At 40.4% G+C, this 12965-nt stretch overlaps 1 protein-coding gene across 1 annotated transcript; it reads left to right on the top strand.

Moving 5' to 3' along the window:
• The first annotated feature begins 357 nt into the window (after positions 1–357).
• On the top strand, positions 358–11705 carry TNS4 (tensin 4). Its single transcript, XM_053453407.1, has 13 exons — positions 358–442; positions 2126–2680; positions 4598–4979; positions 5114–5514; positions 5781–5867; positions 6056–6169; positions 7289–7381; positions 7682–7759; positions 8196–8249; positions 8834–9002; positions 9136–9204; positions 10400–10426; positions 10900–11705. The coding sequence occupies exons 2-13, from the start codon at positions 2167–2169 to the stop codon at positions 11039–11041; spliced, it is 2130 nt and encodes a 709-aa protein (XP_053309382.1). The 5' UTR covers positions 358–442; positions 2126–2166; the 3' UTR covers positions 11042–11705.
• Positions 11706–12965: the final 1260 nt, after the last annotated feature.

Here is a 12965-nt window from a genome sequence, read left to right on the forward strand (position 1 = left end):
CGTATTGATACAATGTGTTGCTATGCACTAATGTTTTGCTGATCTCCACCATAGGAGAATGTGACGTCAGTACCTCCTTGTGTCTGTACAGCTGCCTGAAGATCTCACACCTGTACCTGCCCTTCTCCGTCACTAGAGGGGCGTAAACGGTCTGACTTTTTTCGCCTCGGGCCACAGGGAGACTCACTCGGTGTGGGAGGGCAGGGTTAACACTTTTACTTCCAACCAAAGCTCCGTGCCAGAGATAAGAGGCAATCACTCTTGTCCACTCATGGTTCTGTGCCTTGTGGTGAATAAGAAACACATGGGGTTAAATTAAGGGTGTATCTTTGTCTCAATAGGTATGTATAAATACACCTTAAGTACACACTGCTAGTTTGCCTGTATAACATTACACAGCTCCTGGTCACAGATAAAGAAAACAGCTCAGCGGAGATCACAGGTACGTCACATTTTTAAACCTTTTTGCTCTTTCAGAATGCAACGTATTACCTTGAAAACAGAGTCGTTTAGTTGTTTCGTATCACTTGCGTGTGTTTCGTATTTTATCATTTCTGTGGGTCCATGAATCAACGTTGAAGATCAGACAACTATTTCATGCGACGTGTTTTGGAAAGGGAACCCGAAATGATTCTGCGTGCAAAGTTCTAAATCTGGAACCGTAGCTCGAGAAACCGTAGATCTGAATGGATCAAAAAATTTGTAGATGGCTCCGAATTTGGAATTTTCATGCAGTTGTGTCCCGTGTTTGATAATGAGAGATATAGCCTCAAGTGGAAGTTCGAACTGGGCTGTTTGGCTAAAATAAAAGGTTCCAGGTCAGCCAGCATTGGGCAGACGGTGTCCTCACTGACGTCCCATACACAAGACGGTCTGGTACATGCTGAGGAGCGCGTGCCTGTGTTGTAGATAAAGATATTGATGTACTTCTAAAGCAACCTTTGCCTGTTGGCCCTTATGAGGACCCAAGTTGTCTGTAGAGGAGCTGGGTCATCCATGAAAGGAGTAAGAATGTCAGTCTGGCATGATCTTACTGAAAATCAGCTAAAAACAAAATAATATATTCTTTTTATAATACACTCAATAAAAATATCATACATTTAATTAGACTGCGTTTAATTCCCCCTCTCAAGTCAAACAAAATCACTGGGTTTATCGTAAGACTTCAACAAAAGAGGACGTTTAGAGAAGCCTTGCATGCGTGGTTCTTGGCATTTGATTGATGGGTAAATCTCTAAACCCGTTCCTTTATCTGCTTCTGTTTTGTGAAAAGAAAGTCTTCTGTCATTGTCAGATAGGACCTTCCACATAATTGATTCGTGTAAATCTTTGCTTACAGAAAACAGAATGTATCTAAAATACATTCTCATGGTTATCACAGAGTTTTCTTGATACAACAGTGGATGAAGAATTAGTTTTCCCCTCCCCATGTTTTCAAATACTGTTCGAAGCATTTTAATTTGCAAGTTTTTCTGAACAACTTTCATTTTATTTGCTCTGGGTGAATAATGAAAGAAGAGACTCACTTTAATGGCAGATGTGGCCACCATCTATAAATAGGGTGAACAGAGCAACCATGGTTGCCCTGTAAGCGCTGCATTGCCCTGGGGTAGCACTGATGGCTGGGATATACTGTCTGGACCAGGGCAGTGATTGTTGACCCATATGCAATGCATGGGCCAGGGCACTCACTGTTGACCCAGATGCAATGCATGGACCTGGGGTGGTCACTCTTGGCTCATATGCAATGCATTGACCAGGTCAGCCACTGCTGGTCTAAATACAATTCATGGACCAGACGCAGCCACTTCTAGCCACAAAGGTAGTACCTGGTCCAGGGAATTCACTGTTGGCCTGTTAGGGTATATTCAATGTCATAATCATCCCAGTATTTTAAACTAGTATAAAACCAAATTTGGCTATCTGCTTCAATACAGGATTAAGAATCAGAGGCTTATTTATTCATTAATGTCTGACTATAGGTACGTATTTACAATATGCCAGTTTACCTTGCGTTAATCTAATCTGTATTTGCTGATATAGCTCATGTGGCAATTAAACAAGTAGCTAAAAAACTCATTAATACTTATTGGCTAAATCCTCTTATTATTTCTATTATTTTCAGGAGTCTTCTTTCTCCTTTGGAGACCCATCAGAAAGCTTGTCATGTCCCAGGTGATACCCAACCATGTATTACGTGTGGGACAATCGGTTTCCTTGACATCCAAAGAAGACAGTGGTGGTTTCCAGCAAACCGTGCACCCAAGGTGCATCTCCATGACCAGTAAATATACTTACTTTGGCACAGAGAGGTGTGTAGGACAGATCGGTTCTCCAATCAATGGCTATAATGGAGCTATTTATGGTGGTGAGAATCACCTAGCCTCCAATACTATGTTCAGGGGGGCAGAAGAAGGCCCTCAAGGTACCCAGAGTGCCCAGCAAGTTGTACCTGAATGGAAGACCACCATGAAACAAACTGCAGATAAGAGAGTCATCGATAGAGGAGAACCAATATCTCCAACACTGGATGTTTCCATAGATACGCTAAACAAGCTAATTTTTCAGCTGGATCCTACTTTCCAACCTCTGCCAATCAAAACGGAGCAGGTTTATAAAAGTTCAACGCATTCCGATTCACCGTGTAGACCAGAGAACTTCAAAACTACAAGTCCACCAGGTAAGGTCAAGACTTCTAACCAGGCAAAGTTACTTGAAGCATTTTCAGGACAAGCAAAACTGACTGCCAAATGCCCTCATGATTTAGTGATGCACATATTATTTTGCAAACATAATAATGTATTTTACCACTATTAATATTTTCAATAAGGACTCTTATACATCCCCGTATTCATATTTTGCTTGTTTTCTGTGATTTTTCTGGAACGCTCGTGATTCTCGGAGGTTGAATTCTTTGGAATCTCACCATACATTCTTTGGAGTGGTTGGTAAGGTCCAAAGCTTAGTTCTTTAGCTATTGAGCTTTTTGGCTTTTTTTTTTTTTATACCAAAGCATTACCACGTTTCTGGTCCACATCTACAGAGAGGCTGCATCACATACGTTACGTCTGTGATTTTGATTCAAAGCTTAGATGTTTCCATTGGTAATAAAATGAGACTCAGTGATGTTCTAAAATGGTTTGGCCATTTGGACTGGCTGATAAAACGTACGGGGAAGCCCACTTTCCAATAAGTACATTCTATAAGAAGCACGCAGGGTTCTGTAACTTTCCTAGGGCTCAGAGGTTGCTAATAGTTTTATTAAATGCTCTACTTGTGCTGAAAATTAGAAATCTTGAAGCTTTTCTTTGCACTCAAATAGAAGCTGCCACTTTCATTGCTTTTAGCATAATTAAACCCCTGCATTAATACGACGTTGTGCTTTTTTTCCAATAAATACATTTTTTTGGGGGGGAGAAATGTAAAATTGGGTATTATTTTTCCATATGGAAGTTGAGATTGTGGCAAAAGCACATTTCCCATGAAAAATGGTTCATTGCACCCTAGGAGTGTAATCAACGAGCCAGACAAATATGGCGACCGCCGCAAGGTCTTGCTGAGAAGTATAAGCTGCAGCGACTTGTTTTATTTTTGTTCGTTATGAAATGATGCCCGGAAGGCTTGTTTGTCCTCATTAGATCAGCCCAACCCAACAAAGTCGTTTCAGTCTTACGGGAAAGATCCACGTGTGAACAGCCACCAACCATTACACGCATGTAGCTCCCGGGGAAGGAGGAGAATATTGATGTCATGTGGAATAACGCATGATAACAGTCTGCATCTATTGTAGAGAATTGGGTCTTTCTGGAACTAAACATTTTTGATATTTACGTTATGTTAACTATTATATAAAGAGGCGGTGTCCTACCTTTTAGGGGAAAGAATATATAGATAAGGCCATGTAGGGAAATTGGGCGACTGCCTAAGTTCTGTGTTAGGTTTCCTCAAAGACTTAAGTCCATGCCGATTGTTCCCGAGTCAGATAAAGCCATCGGTCATTTGTAACATTAAACCAACCCACCCATGGTGGCTTAATTTTTGGATAATTACCATTAATATTCCATTGTGAAAAGTCATATCCACTATAACGCAGAACACCAAGAATAGAAACATGCGGCGTTCAGTGTCTTGGGACGGATATTCAGACACACACCCCGGGCTCTCGCAAGTCCAAGCATGCTTCATCTCACAGACTTTGCTCATGTAAGACAGCAAATCACTTCCCTCTGATCGTTACTTTGTCCAAATAAGCGGTTGTCATGGTAACGCCTGCAGAGGTTTTTCGGTGGAATGCACGGTCCTACAAACGATTTTAAGAAAACGAGAAGAAAAAGAATCTCCAGGAATGTCACCCAATCGCAGTGCTTTTCCATTGTTAGTATCCATGTTAAACATGTATAGAAGGCTTATGATATATATCTTATTCTATGTAAGAATAAGCAATATTAATAAATTATAATTGTACCTTTATGGTGCCCTGCAAGGTGTCGAATATCTAATTAATTATTTCTCTTTTGTAATCAATAATATTGTCGCTTAAAATCTAATACTATAAAAAATATAATTTATTGTTACAATGTTTTTTACTTGCTGCCAGATATAAAGTGCGTGGATTTGAACACTCGAAGAGCTAGGTGTGAAGAGGTCATCCCATGTTCATCAAGTCCCACTCCAAGATCTGAGGGCATCTTAATTTCGAGAGGGACGCATGTGGAGGATTATCCACCCAATGGTAGTGTCATTTTCAGTGAGACGTCTCCGCACACCAGTGGACATGTAGATCACCACCATGGTCCTTCCTTTGGAGGATACCACCAAGCTACAGAGGGTATTGCCATCCCACGTCAGAAGTCTTATCACAGTTGCCAGATGTCTACATCGCTGGGTTCAGAAACCATGCAAAAAGCTCCATTCCGAATCAGCGATGCATCCATTATGTCCAACAGCCCCGGATCAGATACCAGCTACCGTCTAGGAAGGTGAGAGAAAAAAAAGAAACATATATAGAATGTGCAGTTCCATTATGCTATAAGTAGAGTATCAGAGATATATTATATTAACAATATAGTTGGAGCTATTTTGAGAATAATCTATTCTTTCTTTATCTTAACAGCACCCACTCACTTCTCCATGATGATATAGACCCCTTCAGGTCTCTGGAATCATTTTCAAATTTGAATAGCCCTGCTGTAATATCCCCGTCTTCATCCATTCATTACTTTGATCAAAATACAGAAAGCTGTAGTCCAAACATAACTCTGCCTGGGTTGCCAAACCTTTCTAAGGCATTCCGTCATACACCTACCAAGGGTCATGCCAACAGCTGCCCTCCATCGGTCGCCGGTTCCAGCATGGATATCCCTATCCTTCTCGTCAATGGATGTCTGGAAAGTGAGGATAGCTCCTCCAAATCATCAAAGAGTTTCCATGGTCATCAAAGGCGCAGCAGCTCCTCCAGTTTTAACAGGGTCAACAAGACCTACTCAGACTCGTCTATTTCCACCTCCTCAGAAGGTGAGTTACTTCCTACACGCGATAATAGACATTTATCCCTATAGGAAAGCAATTCCTTTCTGTCCTACCTTTGTGTTCTGGCTTTCCAATTGTCATCAGCCCAACGATTGGCACAAAAAAGTGTATGTATATAATATGAACTAAATCTCTCTAAAAAGACCAAAAACTACTTTCATTTCCATCCATGTTTACGGGCAACCACGTCTCCTAAATGCCATAACTTTCGATTTTGATGAATATTTTCAATTTTATCCATGTCCAACTAGGTTCTGGCAAAGATGGGCAGCCTGGCATGAAATCTGTAATGGCCTCTACCAAGCACTGGTTTAAGCCCAGTCTTACAAGAGACAAAGGTAAATTCATATTCATTCACATTATTATTAGTATTCTTGGTAACATTCAACATCATTTTCTTGGGATCACTTTTCCATGGCATTACAAAGAAAATATAATGCTACGCAGTTGGTGAAATTTTGCTTTACTAGGTGGTGACGCAATATGTATTTAGTTATGTAAATCAAATTATTTCTTTCCTACACAGCTATTGAGTACATTAAGGACAAAGAGCCAGGAACGTTCGTTATCCGCGACAGCACATCCTTCCGAGGGTCCTTTGGGTTGGCCATGAAGGTCCCTGGCCTGCCATCTAAAACAGGTATGCCTGTTAAGCTTGAGATGCTGGCCCTTCAGGAGAAGCTGCTCATTCATAACGCATTGAAAGATCAATGAGATTAATTGTCCCATCTCAACTTGTCATCGATGCACCAGCCAGTGGTAGTTTAGTGAATAAACATCAGTGTCTCGATTCAGTTGTCGCAGCCTGGGTGTTATCACCATTTCTATAACTGGTATTCGTAGAACCCTCCCTAAACCCCTACCTAAAAAAAATACTTTCAGTGTTCTGGGAATCGGGCATTTGTTTGACAAACGTGTTTGACAAACACTCTCGTGTTTGAGGGGATCAAATAACCTGATTCCAGTTGTGAGCATAACCAAGATTTAATATCCTGTAATGTAGATTAGGTGAAGTGATTTCCTCTTCAGCCGTCAGTTCAAAGGGAAGAGAGATGAGATAATGGTAGTCATTACCAGATCTTGGTCATTATAGATAAGTAAAAACATTAGTCAAAGCTTTATTGAAACAGAATTAGAATATTGCCAACTCTCCTACACAATGTGTCAGTTTGTGACTCATTATGAGTCACCATCCAGATGCCGATAAGGATTCTCCTTGACTCGCCTCGCCTCCTTGACTCGCCTCGCCTCGCCCTGAATGTCTTTAGTGTTCAAATCCAAGGAAGGAATACATTCTTTGTGGAGGAGTCAATCCAGTGACATGTCTCACTTATTTTTCTTTTAACTTTATCATAGTGAAAGTTATTGTTGGATTGTTCCAATCTTTATCCAATGTTATCCTACCCGATAATCATTTGTCAACAATTATATCACTTTATAATATGTTTCCCTTAATCTAACCTTTGTTTGCTCTGCGATTCTGAAGTTCTGATTATCTAAAACAGCCTTCGAAAGGGATAAATGTTCCATTGTTGGAAAAAATATGAGCCAAATTAAGGCTTTGCGTGTATTGTTCAAAATGGTGTTATTTGATCCATTGTCGGTTATGAGTTGACCTATGGATAAGGACAAGCCATGCGTACTTGCAGTCATAATATTGTACCTTGAGCCAAACTATGGCATGTGAAAGGTATCTAAAGTACACTTTTCTGTAACTGCTCCAAAGTCAAATTTTAAAACTTTACCTGTCTTTCAGCAGCCAAAGAAACAAATGAACTTGTACGACATTTCTTGATTGAATCGTCAGCCAAAGGTGTTCACATAAAAGGAGCTCCCGAAGAGCCTTATTTTGGTGAGTACCAAAGTCCTATTTTGCAAAATCTGTCTATCTATTATGGACAACTAGACAGATACTGTGATTTCCAATGATAGATAGATAGATAGATAGATAGATAGATAGATAGATAGATAGATGTAATTTTATTCAAATGCATCACCTTGCTTTTATGAATGTTGAACTTTCTTGAAACAAGTGATTTTCACAGATACTCCATACATTTAATGGAAATTAATTTTCATTAATCATTTTCAATGCTAGTAGAATATGCGGTCTACCAAGTGCAAAATTTTATACTAAATTTCTTTGTTACAGGGAGTCTCTCTGCCCTCGTTTATCAACACACTATCACCCCTTTGTCGTTACCCTGCAAATTATTCATACCTGACAAAGGTAAGTACAAGGAAGAGAGAGAACTCTTAATAAGCATGACATTCTGTGAGGCTCTATAGGTCTTAGAAGCAATGTGTACAGGACAACGCTGGGTCAGCGTTAAAATGGCAATAAAATAATTAAACATCAGTGGGACTTGAGAATGAGAATTTTCTGGTGATGGGCTCAGAAAGTGTTAATTATCAAAGGGACAATGCCACTGAGTTTGTTGGCAATGGAAGTGTGATATATCCCAGAAGCTTGCAATACATTTCTCAGGGTACATCGCTGATCTTCCCGGCACTCAGATGGTGTAGAGGGTTGTGCAGAGTACTTTTGTCAGTAATATGTCAGCATCTTCTGATCCAGTGACGCCAATATACGTATATGTCCTAGAAATGAAGAGATTAATGTAGTCATGTAATAATAGTAGCCTTCCCATTCTTATTCCACCTAGATCAGCACAATGAGGAGAGCATCCCGGATTCTCCTCCGGGAGTCACATCAGCTGGTGAGTTTCACATTCCAGCACAATGGAAATACACATTTTTTGTGCAGGACATATTTACATCTCAAGCAGACTGAAAGCTATCTCAGAGATAGAGTAGCGACCCTTAAAATGAATTCTGTTAACCTCTGACCTCTTGTGTCCTAATTACAACCAATGAAATGTTGGGTGTCTTCCTTGGTTGTGCAAATGTTATGACATCACAGGAAAAATATTTAGGTTATTCAGCTTGTACAGCAAGCTTATGAAGCTTATTCAGGGAAAGAAATATGTTAAGTGGTTTGTTTCAAATAGAATGTCAGCTAAAAGTATGAAAAACATGTCAGTTGCGCAAGAAGGGGTTTCAAAAATGTTACAACAAAATCATAAATGATGCCACATCTGGATGAAGAGGGTGGTGCCACCAATCCCAAAACCTTGTTATCGTGATTTACTCGATAAGTTCAGGTCTGCCAGGAAATTTACAAATTGTTGGCTTCTGTCCTCCATTCATACTGTAAGCACTTAGTCTTTGACCATTAGAAATATGTCATTATCTGCCGGGTTATGCTTGAAGGATTTACGTAACTATCCCGGTCTTCTTGTAGCTTGCAACGTCCTCTATCTAAACTCTGTCAGCACCGAGACTCTGACCGGATCCAGCGCAATCCAGAAAGCCGTGTCCGCCACCTTTGAACGGTCCAACCTACCCATGCTTACCATTGTGCACTTCAAAGCCAACGAGCAAGGAGTTACTTTGACTGATGTCCAACGAAAGTAAGTATCAGATACCCCACACTAAGCAGGTTGTTTGGTCAGTGCCCCAGAGCAAGAAATTACTGTGGAAGCCAATTTGTTCTTTTCCTCTGTGTCTCTTCTTGGGACTGATGTGTTTTCTCTCTCCCTGTAGAGTATTCTTTCGTCGCCATTATCCCCTCTCAACCCTCAGTTTCTGCAGCGTGGATCCTGAGCTAAGGAAGTAAGTTAATTTGTTATCTTAAGCTTCCTTTGTGCCATGCATGGGATTCTAATGGATGTTATCAGAGATGTTGTGTGGAGCAAATGTCCAGGTACATGAAGGTATCATGTGAGGTATCCAAGTATCTTACGCCCCCTTCACATTGGGGAACTTTTTTGACTTGGGCCTGGAAGAGCTGCGAACCAACTGATTACTCGATCTCTGGAGCTTCCATTGATCTCCAGGTGGGAAGAGTCCATTGGGGGCTAGTCCTTTCCTACGTGGATCTAGCGTCACATCCCCAACACCGTCATAAACACTACCAGGTTAAGGAGAGCTGCATGGTGCCAGGGAATAAAACAGTGGTACTGTGTGTTATATGAGAGTATTATATGGGACATAGTGCTCTTTGTGATAATAAACAGCAGAGAAAAGGTGCGTGAGTGGTGTTTATGGCTGCCAGGCCTGTAACATTAGCCTTGTTGCTTGCCGTCTTGGAACTCGCTGGAGCATGTTTAGGGAGTGGTTGTGATTCCTGACCTATTTTAACGTGATGTAGCTGCAGGGCATGTTTGTGAAGGAGCTGTGAGTAATGGTGCCCACACAGAGAACGTGCACACACGCTGTGGAACTTTTCCACGGGCGCCTTTTTTGGAGCTCAATGGTCCATTTAGAACATATCACCGTTCAGGGTGCACTACATTCACTGCCCAATTTTTCAAGCAAACTTATCACGTGCAGCGTATTTACAGGTCATAGTCGTACTGAGTTCAATCCTTAAAGTTTTAGTATCGAGTAAATCAGGCTGCAGATCATGGTTCGCATGATCCAGCTACAGGCTGCCTGGCAGGGGCTTCATGTATGGAGGTCAAGCCACCACGGCTGCTCACCACCTCCACCCTCTCTAATATTATATATAATGCCTATAAATCAATTATACGTCCTGCAGCTTACTGTTGGTTCCACTACTGCCTTGAATGTCATATTTTCCATAAGCTTCCCCAGTTTAAGGTAAGCCCAGAACCAGGGCAGCTGCCCTTTTTTTCGCCCAGTTTAAAGATGGCCCTGACCATAGTTGAGTGCATGCACCTGGTCAACCGTTTTGCAGTATTTGGCTAGCTATTTTAATGCATTACTGTAATTCTTCTTTGCTGCCAACAGATGGAAATCTTAGCTTTTGTGATTTTTTTCAACAATCATTTTTATTATATTTCAGGTGGCAAAAGCAATGCAAATCCTCAAGGTAAGAAGTCCATTGGCAATGGAAACTTGGGCATTACGGTTTGATTGGGGCTCTAAACTTTATTGATCAAGGGCCACCAACACAACAGGATTTAACAATGGCACACGATACATGGCACAGCGATGCAATAATAAAATGAGCTCTTATCTATTATAGTTACAGAAGTAGGTTGGGAATCCATATTTTTGATACATGCTGGCTTGTGTCTAACTTGAAATGTTCTCATGTGTCTTGTTGAAGATCCAGATAGAGTGTATTCTATGAGCAGAAGGAGGCCATTTCAGACCACGTGTGGGACAATGGTGCAGAATAAAACAATATTATAATATAATAATTATGGGATGATGCAATTATTTGAAAGGAAGAAACGTGCTAGACCACGTGACTTGAAGCAGGAGAGTGTTAGTGTTAGAGTATTTCTTTTAGGATGCTCAATATGATCTAAGCCATTTTCTCTCTGTGACTTTCCGTAGGATTTTCGGCTTTGTCGCAAAGAACCCAACTGATCCCTCTGACAACGTGTGCCACGTTTTTGCAGAATATGATGTCATTCAACCAGTTTCTCCCCTAATCAGCTTCCTAACAAACCTGATTCAACAGCAGGAGAAGGCATGAGTCCTGCACCCGCTACTAGAGGGATCCTTCTGTCCATCTATGCTTTCTCCATTTGGGACTTCCCTAGTGAGATGTCTTTCCTATTGCACCTTCTTGGTGTTCTGCACTGATCCTACCACGGACTGCTCTATTTGGAAAGCGTGTGTGAAGAGCCAATGAACGAACATTAACTCCAGAACCTAAAGGGGGTAAATTGAGATTACTCGACCACCAAGGAGCACGTGTGTTTTCCGTACGGCCTTCTCCAGTCTAGCACTTTTTTCCAGTGTTTGTTTAGCCAAGCATGGTTTTGTGGGACATACAAGCCTCCTTGTTTCCAGATGTTCATATTAGCTTCAGATCAGTAACAACGTAACGAATATTACTGAAATATTTGTATATATATATATAATCATGGTGGAAAGCTAAACGCTTCGCTACAGCTTGTTCTTTGTAATTGTATATTAAGGTTATTGCGCAATTCTATGCCAAACAAATGAAATGATCATGATGGTATCATAATAATATGGAGAGGATGTGAGTAGGCAAATTTGAGAGACACGGAGTCACAGAGCGGAAAAGTTTATCTCTTCTTTATACTGAGGAGCACATGTTCTGGAAACTTTATATATTGAATGTGATGACATCATCACCCAACTCAGCCCGTCAGGTCACCGACAGAACTGAAAAAAACAGAAAAAAATGTAAATATTTTTATAGCGTTGATCTTCCGAGTGTTCAATCAATTATTTAAATTATATCAGCCCTTACTAATGAGGGTTTTCATTCCGTCTACTTCCAGGTTAGATCCAACAAACCTTTATTATCGCTACAGGAAATTCCACTTTTAGATGGATATTGTCATATGTTAACTCTTAGAAGCCTTTATTTTATATGACTTGTTCTATTTATATATTTCTGGGTTTTTTTTATGCTTTGAATAAAGTATTTTTTTTCAATAGTAATAGTAAATAAAACAATATATTATAATATTCCTACATCTAAAAGTTCTAAAATTCCATGAGCAAAAAATCATAATGATAATGTATAGGCCTACCTCTTTATGACATCATTGTATGACATCGTTTGCAAGTGAACTATCTATATTGCATCTCGTTTATTGTTTATCATAGTTTTAAAAAAAAAAAAATTGAACATTATGAATACACGTGCCAAAAGCGATCCATCTGTGATGTAATAGGTGAAGAATGGATTAATATGGCCATATCTGTTTTACATGTGGCAGTTGGTAGCCAAACCCCCGTCCACCTCCAAGGCATGCGAGGGGAACATTTCTTGATGGTGACCTGCTTATTGTGTCGTTACACTCCTTTCTTAGGTTCGTATAGGGTAATGAAATAAAACCTGGCACCGTTCTGGCTCTTTTTTTATTTTAAAGAAAATCCAGCTTCTCCCTATAAATCTAAGCACATCTGGATCGTATAAACGCAGGCACACTATAGACGACCAGCGGCCAAAACTAAAAAGATAAACATAACTCTTCCAGTGCTGAAGAGGCTCGTGTTTGACAATTAATGCAGATCACAAGTAATATGCAACAAGTTCCAGGTGATTTACAAAGTATTGTCTTCCTTGGGAACGCTTGAAGCCGATCTCAGGGTCTTGGGTGAACGGGCAGATTCTCAGGGTGACTCCTTCGTATAATATATAATTCTTCATTCCAGATGAAATCCCTGCTTTAATATAGGTGATTTCATTTAGATTATCTTTATGTCATGGAAAAGTCATGGTTTTTCCAAGGACAATTTGGGTGCCACCATTTTGAGAACCTTCAATGGAATCTTTATGGACCAGTAAATGCTTAATATTTAAAGGGTCTCAGAGTCCCCAGGCATGATTGCTGCTGAAAGCTGCCATCTCCCCTTTTCTATCGCCTATTCTAACCCCTATACGCCATTCAGTTGCCCCCTACCAGCTGTATGTG

This window comes from Spea bombifrons, chromosome 13 (genome assembly GCF_027358695.1).
Source record: "Spea bombifrons isolate aSpeBom1 chromosome 13, aSpeBom1.2.pri, whole genome shotgun sequence".
In the NCBI taxonomy this organism is placed as follows: Eukaryota; Metazoa; Chordata; class Amphibia; order Anura; family Pelobatidae; genus Spea; species Spea bombifrons.